Here is an 11,094-nt window from a genome sequence, read left to right as displayed (position 1 = left end):
TCCAGTGCCTATTCACGGTAAATCATATGTACAGGAAAAGGCATCTTTTTAAGATCATACAATGTTAATGAATAACGCTGTCATAGGTGGGAATTGGAAGTTACAGAATAAATCATACAACATACTCAAGGAATATATGGTCAGAATAACTGCAAATGTGGCAACATTGCAAGTGATGTCCATGAAACAAATCATAATCTGCCCTCCACCTCTTACATGATGAAATTTGAGGTGACATCAGAGGACCTGGATGTAACTGAGCTTTTCCTGTACGAGCTATCTGAGAAATCTCTGGTGAAGTGAATCAGAGGCACCCATTTCCTCAACAGCTGCAAGGCCCGTTTCTTAAACTTGTGTCCCACAAAGGCGTATATGATGGGGTTCAGGCAGCAGTGAGTGTAAGCAATAGTCTCAGTCACTGTTGCTGAGAGCTTTAAATTGTGTTCCATGCTGCAGTTGGACTCCAATTTACCCTCAGATTTCAGAAATATCAAGAAAAGTGAAATGTTATATGGGGTCCAGAATAGGAAAAAGGCAACCACTATACAGATGATCATCTTAACCACGCGGTGCTTCTTCGCACTCCTCAGTTTCATCAATACGGGGATGATCATGGAGTAGCAGCATATCATTACCAACAAGGGGATCAAAAGGCCCAATATATTGATGGAGAACATGTTGTAAAGCAGCCAGGCCTTGTTTTCTGGGACGTAGCCACAAGCCTGCCCGGAAGACTCATTTGTCACCTTTGTGAAGATAAGAGTCGGCAGAGAGACACACAAGCTCAGCATCCAAACGATCACAGACAGAGTGATGGCTGCCATCGGAGTGCGATATCGTGCCACTGCACGAGTATGTAAGATGACCATGTAGCGGTCCAGCGTCATGGCAACCATGAAGAAGGTGCTGCTGAAGAACCCGGTGGTGTGGGAGCCAGAGACGAAGCGACACATAAAGTCTCCGAAAGTCCACTGATCGACCACTAAATAGTGGGAGTAGAAAGGCAGCGTGAAGACGAAGAGGAGGTCGGCGACAGCCAGGTTGAAGAGGCAGATGTCTGTCAAGTTGGTCTGGTTGCGGTGCTTTAGCAGGACACAAACCACTAGGCCATTGCCTTGAAAGAGGGAGGAAACAAACCTGTTAAATATGTCAGATTACTATGGATCATATGTAAAGTAATGGTTCTTCTCTCTCTCTCTCTCTTACTGTCTCACACAAACCAAGTCTTAACACACACACACACACACACACACACAGACTTACACACACACAAACACACACACATACCTATGAAGCCAAGGACAAAAACCAAACTGTAGATAGTTGGCAGAAACACCATGCCAAAATTCCTCAAATCCTTGTTGCTGCAAGGAGCGACGTTTGGAAGAAGATCCTCATCATAATATGATGAATAATCATAGAACTGTGTGGTGGTGGCATTTCCCCCATCATCTGCGGACAGAGAGTATTTATATTTATTTCAATATTTACAATAACTTTTTTAGATTTAATTCTTGCACATTACTATATAGAGCACATCAAATTGACCAGGTTGCATGTAAATACATTGACCTATTATTAGTATTATTAGTGTAGATGGATGGGGTTTAGTTTGTGGTTCTCACAGCATTTAATAATGTCATTAACTTACAACTAGGCATCATCATCCTATTTTTTTGGCAGAAAGTGGTTCCAACGAAAGCTGCTCACTGTCCATGATTAGTCCTTGAACAGGACTAGTGTAAATTTTATTTTTCAATTTAGTGAGCACCACAGACAAAGCTCCTTTTAACTCCACTGTGTTGGTGTAAAAGCAGAACTCTCAGAGATGGATACCTCTGAACAGAAACCAAATGAATAAAATAGAGGAAAGCAAAAACTTTCTGCATTGAATATCACCACTGTGAATAAGGAAGTATGATATTTTTTTATTTGGCAGAACAAACACTCCCAGTAAATGGATAATATAGGTAATTATGCCCCCTGCTGGTATTTTCATGTAGTTTATTCTCTTAAACATATCTCACACATTAATATCGAAGTGGTAGACAGAATAATAAAAACGAGAATAATGTAAATGAGATTGGATGCATAACAGTGAACGTAATGCATACTATTCACCATCAGATATGTACAGTACTGTGAAAAAATCTTAATCAGGTGTGAAAAACTGCCTGAAATAATTGATGCTAGTTTAAAGGCAAAGGGTAGTCACACCAAATATTCATTTGATTTAGATTTTTCTTCTGTTCACTCACACATTCCGTTAATTGATCAAAATAAACTATTAACATTTCTATTTTCAAAGCATTCTTATTTTACAAAACAATTATTATATATATATTTCTCTGAGTATTAATTGCTTATCAAGTTGCTTAGATCAATTTCTTTGAACTTTTTCTACTTTTATAGATGCACGTTTTAAAGGCTATATGTTCGACAAATATAAATAGAATGAAAAAATAAGAAGAATAATTTTTAAAAACCTTTTAATAACTATCCCATATTTATTCATTTTTTTCCAAGCAATTTTAATGTAAAAATCTCAAGTTTTTGTTTTACTAAAAATCCAAATGGAAACCCAAAGAAATGATGAAGTGTATTACATTACTGTTGGTATTACAGTGAAAAATAGACATACAACTGAGAAATGGCAATATAATGAATAAATACAATTATTACACAAACATGTCTTCAACCAGTCAATAAAACATTGATTTATAAATTCATTAGGAAAAACATAGTCGGTTAAAACGCTGTTAAAATGTATTCACCTGACATGGTGATGTCTCAGTGATGCCTAGTATAGATACCAGGTATAGTCAGTGGCTGCACTCCAGGAATCCTAATTTCTCTGTCTGGTTCTTTTCAGATGTAATGTCCTCAAATGTGAAGGGATGAACTAACTGTCTTCAAGTCAGCAGCTCATTATTAATGAGTGGCAAAGAAACAGAAGTGCAGCTGTCATTTCCTGCACGCCCCTAAATGACTCTTTAGATTCTTATCAGTAGCCTGCAGTGCAAAATGCATGCTTAAATACCATAACAGACTGACACCTCAAAACAAAGCACGTTTCCCTGTGGCTTATTTTTACACCTAGATCACAGATTTTTTCTGAAAGGGTTCAAAAAATATTTAAATCACATAGATTCTCAGATAAAGTATTTGAGCATCTGATGAAACCGACATAAATGGGTTTCTAGTTAAAATTATAGTTGTTTTTTTCTTTAAATCTTTTTGTAATATGGACAAATCTTTAATACAATCACAGCAATGATAATTTAGATTTAGTTATAGTCCAGTATAATTATATATGCATCTGACTATCATTAAGGTAGTAATGACATGTTGAAGTCAGTTTTGCTGACAGTGTATTGTAGCTTTAATGATTTCAAAATACTGCTCCTGGTTTATAAAGAACTACCCGGCCTTGCACCTCAGTACATCACAGATATGTTCATCACTTAAACCCCAGCAAGAACACTTCGGTCAACAGGCAGCGGCAACTTACTCATCCCTCACACCAGATACAAAGAAGGAGAAGCAGTTTTGGGAACTACCGGCGAAAGTTGCTTGCTGTGACTAGAGGGTAAGTATTGTTTCAGTGACGTTGGCATAGCAACAGTGTTAGCGGTGTGCTAACTTCAATGTAGCTAAGGTTAGAAACTTTTTCTACCCAGTATCTTTGTTTGTAACTTCGACAGTTACCTACATTATTATTGTCTATATGAATTTTGAGAAGCAACACCTCATACATGAAATTATCCCTTTTTGTAAACAGTTATCATGAGAGCGCCATCAAAGTTTTATTACAGGTGAATTATTCCCCTCATTTAAACCAGGGTGGTGGTCAGGAATGATGGGTTATGTTTGGTCCATAATAAAAGTCTGTTAAATAAGATAATAATGCTTGCAAGTGTTTGTAAGTGCATTCTGTACCTGATATAAAGTGGCCACTAACTTTACACAATCCAAATTGTTTCCAGTTCACTTTCCTGCAGTGATCCATTTTGCAGTCGTCCAGGATCTTAAAGAATCTGATCGAATGCTTCCCATTTCACTTGTCCCTGATTGTTTGATTGCACAACAGCGATGTACCATGTTTCTCTGTACTTTATAAATAGAGCAGGGAAGGAAACTAGCTGCTGGCAGTCATTTAGTTGATTTTGTCATGAATCTATGCTATTTCAGATACAGTAATGTTAAGTATGGTGCGAGTTCTCTAATGTGAAAGCTACACTGTGCAGTCAGAAGCCAAGGTTTTATGGTGCATGACTTTTATCTTCAATGAGCGCACATTGTGTTGTGCCTATGAAAAGCACAGAAAGGCACATTATAACATTATCACTGCTTGGTACTTTAATAATCTCCACTGGCAAACTAAACCACCACAACAACAACAACAACAACAACAACAACAAATCATAACTTGAAGAAATTTGAAAAAGAATTAAGCAGAACACTGAAATATGTGAATAGATGTTCGAAGGTGTGTACATTTTGTAAGAAAAAACTATGTATTATTGTAAACACTAGAAAAATATACTATAAGCGTACATAGTATGTACAAATTAGAAACTTAAAACAATATAGAGAAATTAGAAAAATTACAGCCGTTTATGATGAGCCAAACTTTGTTCCACAACAACAGTTTAACTTGCTTAGCTCCAATGTGAAAAAAAATGCACTTTGAAAGTGAGAAAATCAAAATGTGTGAACATATTAAAAACGTCATTCAGAGGAAAACAATCTCTGTGATCACAGACTGGCACAAACAAGAGCCTTGTGGTTTCAGTCAGTGTTCCGCTGATAAAAGGACGGATATTACATAGCCTTTAGAAAATACTTGATATAATACAGAAGATGATGAAGCTCACATCACATTTGATGGGCCTACACATCTGACGTGTTATGGTCAAAACAAAATATTCCAGTGCCTATTCACGGTAAATCATATGTACAGGAAAAGGCATCTTTTTAAGATCATACAATGTTAATGAATAACGCTGTCATAGGTGGGAATTGGAAGTTACAGAATAAATCATACAACATACTCAAGGAATATATGGTCAGAATAACTGCAAATGTGGCAACATTGCAAGTGATGTCCATGAAACAAATCATAATCTGCCCTCCACCTCTTACATGATGAAATTTGAGGTGACATCAGAGGACCTGGATGAAACTGAGCTTTTCCTGTACGAGCTATCTGAGAAATCTCTGGTGAAGTGAATCAGAGGCACCCATTTCCTCAACAGCTGCAAGGCCCGTTTCTTAAACTTGTGTCCCACAAAGGCGTATATGATGGGGTTCAGGCAGCAGTGAGTGTAAGCAATAGTCTCAGTCACTGTTGCTGAGAGCTTTAAATTGTGTTCCATGCTGCAGTTGGACTCCAATTTACCCTCAGATTTCAGAAATATCAAGAAAAGTGAAATGTTATATGGGGTCCAGAATAGGAAAAAGGCAACCACTATACAGATGATCATCTTAACCACGCGGTGCTTCTTCGCACTCCTCAGTTTCATCAATACGGGGATGATCATGGAGTAGCAGCATATCATTACCAACAAGGGGATCAAAAGGCCAAATATATTGATGGAGAACATGTTGTAAAGCAGCCAGGCCTTGTTTTCTGGGACGTAGCCACAAGCCTGCCCGGAAGACTCATTTGTCACCTTTGTGAAGATAAGAGTCGGCAGAGAGACACACAAGCTCAGCATCCAAACGATCACAGACAGAGTGATGGCTGCCATCGGAGTGCGATATCGTGCCACTGCACGAGTATGTAAGATGACCATGTAGCGGTCCAGCGTCATGGCAACCATGAAGAAGGTGCTGCTGAAGAACCCGGTGGTGTGGGAGCCAGAGACGAAGCGACACATAAAGTCTCCGAAAGTCCACTGACCGACCACTAAATAGTGGGAGTAGAAAGGCAGCGTGAAGACGAAGAGGAGGTCGGCGACAGCCAGGTTGAAGAGGCAGATGTCTGTCAAGTTGGTCTGGTTGCGGTGCTTTAGCAGGACACAAACCACTAGGCCATTGCCTTGAAATAGGGAGGAAACAAACCTGTTAAATATGTCAGATTACTATGGATCATATGTAAAGTAATGGTTCTTCTCTCTCTCTCTCTTACTGTCTCACACAAACCAAGTCTTAATCCTCAAACAGGCATTTTGAGTGTGAACCAGCCAAAATGTACTCACATCCCAACATGTACAAGCACACACACACAAACACACACACACACAAACACACACACACACACACACACGCACACACACACACACTTACACACACACAAACACACACACATACCTATGAAGCCAAGGACAAAAACCAAACTGTAGATAGTTGGCAGAAACACCATGCCAAAATTCCTCAAATCCTTGTTGCTGCAAGGAGCGTCGTTTGGAAGAAGATCCTCATAATAATATGATGAATAATCATATTGTGTGGTGGTGGCATTTCCCCCATCATCTGCGGACAGAGAGTATTTATATTTATTTCAATATTTACAATAGCTTTTTTAGATTTAATTCTTGCACATTTTTATATTTGACCGAGCTCCTTAAAATCCACGCCCCTGCCAGAACATTGAGATCCTCCAGTCAGCTGCTACTGGCCGCCCCTAAAACCAGACTCAAAACCAAAGGGGACCGTGCCTTTGTGGCAGCAGCCCCAAGGCTCTGGAATAACCTGCCCTGGCACATTCGATCTGCAGGATCTTTTGAAGTTTTTAAATCCTCCTTAAAAACACACTTTTTCTTCCTGGCTTTTAATCAAGTTTAAGTGGACATCTTGCAAAAACAAAATTTTATTTACATTTTTTATTTATTTTATTATATTTTTAATTTATTTTATTCTATTGTTGCACTGTGTTTATGTATTTTAGTATCTTAGTTTTTACCGTATTTCCTGCAACTGTGATATCTGTACAGCACTTTGGTCAACCCCGGTTGTATTAAATGTGCTCTATAAATAAAGTTTGACTTGACTTGACTTGACTTTATATAGGCCACATCAAATTGACCAGGTTGCATGTAAATACATTGACCTATTATTAGTATTATTAGTGTAGATGGATGGGGTTTAGTTTGTGGTTCTCACAGCATTTAATAATGTCATTAACTTACAACTAGGCATCATCATCCTATTTTTTTGGCAGAAAGTGGTTCCAACGAAAGCTGCTCACTGTCCATGATTAGTCCTTGAACAGGACTAGTATAAATTTTATTTTTCAATTTAGTGAGCACCACAGACAAAGCTCCTTTTAACTCCACTGTGTTGGTGTAAAAGCAGAACTCTCAGAGATGGATACCTCTGAACAGAAACCAAATGAATAAAATAGAGGAAAGCAAAAACTTTCTGCATTGAATATTACCACTGTGAATAAGGAAGTATGATATTTTTTTATTTGGCAGAACAAACACTCCCAGTAAATGGATAATATAGGTAATTATGCCCCCTGCTGGTATTTTCATGTAGTTTATTCTCTTAAACATTGGTCACACATTGATATCGAAGTGGTAGACAGAATAATGTAAACGGTGTGAAAAAGGACTTTTTTATCTTCATTGCAAACGCTGTTGCCAAGTTCCTCATATGAGATTGGATGCATAACAATGAACGTAATGCATACTGTTCACCATCAGATATGTACAGTACTGTGAAAAAATCTTAATCAGGTGTGAAAAACTGCCTGAAATAATTGATGCTAGTTTAAAGGCAAAGGGTAGTCACACCAAATATTGATTTGATTTAGATTTTTCTTCTGTTCACTCACACATTCCGTTAATTGATCAAAAATAAACTATTAACATTTCTATTTTCAAAGCATTCTTATTTTACAAAACAATTATTATATATATATTTCTCTGAGTATTAATTGCTTATCAAGTTGCTTAGATCAATTTCTTTGAACTTTTTCTACTTTTATAGATGCACGTTTTAAAGGCTATATGTTCGACAAATATAAATAGAATGAAAAAATAAGAAGAATAATTTTTAAAAACCTTTTAATAACGATCCCATATTTATTCATTTTTTACCAAGCAATTTTAATGCAAAAATCTCAAGTTTTTGTTTTACTAAAAATCCAAATGGAAACCCAAAGAAATGATGAAGTGTATTACATTACTGTTGGTATTACAGTGAAAAATAGACATACAACTGAGAAATGGCAATATAATGAATAAATACAATTATTACACAAACATGTCTTCAACCAGTCAATAAAACATTGATTTATAAATTCATTAGGAAAAACATAGTCGGTTAAAACGCTGTTAAAATGTATTCACCTGACATGGTGATGTCTCAGTGATGCCTAGTATAGATACCAGGTAAAGTCAGTGGCTGCACTCCAGGAATCCTAATTTCTCTGTCTGGTTCTTTTCAGATGTAATGTCCTCAAATGTGAAGGGATGAACTAACTGTCTTCAAGTCAGCAGCTCATTATTAATGAGTGGCAAAGAAACAGAAGTGCAGCTGTCATTTCCTGCACGCCCCTAAATGACTCTTTAGATTCTTATCAGTAGCCTGCAGTGCAAAATGCATGCTTAAATACCATAACAGACTGACACCTCAAAACAAAGCACGTTTCCCTGTGGCTTATTTTTACACCTAGATCACAGATTATTTCTGAAAGGGTTCAAAAAATATTTAAATCACATTGATTCTCAGATAAAGTATTTGAGCATCTGATGAAACCGACATAAATGGGTTTCTAGTTAAAATTATAGTTGTTTTTTTCTTTAAATCTTTTTGTAATATGGACAAATATTTAATACAATCAGAGCAATGATAATATAGATTTAGTTATAGTCCAGTATATTACAGTATAATTAACTGACTATCATTAAGGTAGAAATGACATGTTGAAGTCAGTTTTGCTGACAGTGTATTTTGAAATCATTAAAGCTACAATAGTAGCTTTAATGATTTCAAAATACTGCTCCTGGTTTATAAAGAACTACACGGCCTTGCACCTCAGTATCACAGATATATTCATCACTTACACCCCACGCTGTAAAAAAAGAAAAGTTGGGTGAACTCAAAATTTCAAGGCAACAAACTTCGATAAAATTTTAAGTTGGACAATTTTTGTCAACTCATCTGTAAGTTGTACTAACTTATAATTTTACATTGTAATAAGTTTTAACTTTTAACTAATAACTTCTGCTGTTGGCTTTTTTTGTAGTGCAACAAGAACACTTCGGTCAACAGGCAGTGGCAACTTACTCATCCCTCACACCAGATCAAAAGAAGGAGAAGCAGCTTTTAGTGTTTATGCCCCGCGAAAGTGGAACACCCTGCCTGACACAGTTAAACATGCCACATCAGTAGCCATTTTTAAAAACAGATTAAAAACCTACCTTTTTTCAACAGCATTCGGTTGAACTGTGTGCGTTCATGTGTGCATGTGTGGTTGTGGGAGTAGGTGTGTGAGTAAGTGTGTATGTGGTGAATATGGCATAGCTTGTCTACCTGCACTCTTAAATTAATTCATAATTGATTTTTTCAATTGTTTGTTTGTTTATCTTTTGTTTTGTTTTTTAACTGTAATTATGTATATCCATTGTGAAGCACATTGAGTCTGCCTTGTGCATGAAATGCGTTCTATAAATAAAGTTCAATTAAATTGAATTGAAAATGAATTAACTGGTATATTAGTTTAATGTGTTTGTTCAAAGACTGCTGTTTGTTAATCATTTCAAATACTAGAGCTGAAAAGACAATATTACCATAAGGCACTATTTTTGAAAAGGCAATTGGTGTCTGTGGCCTATTTTATTCAAAATATTGCATTTTGATGTTGTTCATGTAATTATATAGACATTCTTTATCTTCTTCTTATACCAATGGTGTTTCACCCCTGCCTATCTGATATCTAACACTAGTAGAGCACACGAACAGATGTGTCTGCAGTAAATTTGTAGTGCATGGGTGACCTCTTGTGGTAGAGAACCATATATTAGTATTGCATGGGCAAGATAGCACAAAGCATGCCGGGAGAGAGGTTTGAATAATCATATTCATCTCTCACTATCAACATATACAGAACCACTGGCTTTGACACCTAATGCTGACCCTCACTTCCTGTGGTTAACGCTACGCACACTACACGACTACACGACTACACATTGTGTTTGTTGGTGTAGGGGTGAGATAAGTAAAAGAAGCCTAGGAAACAGCAGCTAAACGTTTAAAATGTAAATGTTCATATGCTTACCGCATTGTCCACCAAAATCACTGCTGCATGTGTATGCTCTTGTGTTGGGCATCAAGCTTGCATGTCATCCCGTCAACTTGCATTACTCGCTTGTTGTGTCAAATCCTGCCTCAGAGCTCATTTCTGGTAAGGTGAACTCTTGGTTTTGTTGTTTTCTCTGCATCGTGTTAACACTGCACAGAGGTGTCACTGCACATGTGGTTTTCGGAGAAATTACCCTTTTAAAGTGTTAACACGCAGCAGGAAAAGAGTGGAAAATGTATTCTAATGTGGAGGTGCTTTCTTTTTATTTGCTGTTTTCAAGTTTTCAATTCTTGGGTGATACAAACCTTTGAGAATGGTAGTCAAATCATCAGGAATTATAGAAAGTTTTATATTTTAATATTTAATCATTTTGGGTACGTTTATTCATATGTCAGACTTTAATCCAAATGTGATGTCATAAAAGAACTGTATGTTAAAATCAATCTATAAATTGGCCATCAAAATTATATAATTTTATATACGCATGTTAGATATACAATGTTGGTACTTTATCTTCACATTAGAAGAAGCTGCCTTTGTTATGGTGATAATAGACCAATAATAAGCAATTTCCTACCAATTTATTTGATTTTATGATGATCTCAAATTATAATCAGAATAACTTTAGATTGTGAAATCGAAATTGTGAAGCTAAAAAGAAAAAAAAAATCAGCTGATTTGCAGATATCTCTTTCACAATGTTGTTGTGGCGTCGAGTAGTACGTCACATCCCGCTTAGCTTTCTATCCAATCAGCAACCAGGCTTTTTCAGGGGAGAAAAATGGCCCTGCTCTTCGACAGGTCAAATGGTCGCTGGGCCCGGCTCACATTTAAATTAG

At 36.8% G+C, this 11,094-nt stretch overlaps 2 protein-coding genes across 2 annotated transcripts; both read right to left on the bottom strand.

Annotated features, from left to right (window-relative positions):
- Positions 1-212: 212 nt before the first annotated feature.
- Positions 213-1,717, bottom strand: LOC131976754 (C-C chemokine receptor type 1-like). The gene is made up of 3 exons (XM_059339908.1): positions 1,711-1,717; positions 1,288-1,452; positions 213-1,114 (listed from the first exon to the last, which is right to left on the bottom strand). Exons 1-3 carry the CDS (start codon positions 1,715-1,717, stop codon positions 213-215), a joined length of 1,074 nt encoding a protein of 357 aa, XP_059195891.1.
- Positions 1,718-4,414: 2,697 nt separating this feature from the next.
- On the bottom strand, positions 4,415-7,199 carry LOC131976753 (C-C chemokine receptor type 1-like). The gene is made up of 3 exons (XM_059339907.1): positions 7,193-7,199; positions 6,316-6,477; positions 4,415-6,043 (listed from the first exon to the last, which is right to left on the bottom strand). Exons 1-3 carry the CDS (start codon positions 7,197-7,199, stop codon positions 5,142-5,144), a joined length of 1,071 nt encoding a protein of 356 aa, XP_059195890.1. The 3' UTR covers positions 4,415-5,141.
- Positions 7,200-11,094: the final 3,895 nt, after the last annotated feature.

This window comes from Centropristis striata, chromosome 8, assembly GCF_030273125.1.
Source record: "Centropristis striata isolate RG_2023a ecotype Rhode Island chromosome 8, C.striata_1.0, whole genome shotgun sequence".
Taxonomy (NCBI): Eukaryota; Metazoa; Chordata; class Actinopteri; order Perciformes; family Serranidae; genus Centropristis; species Centropristis striata.
This window is presented reverse-complemented; position numbering and strand designations above follow the sequence as displayed.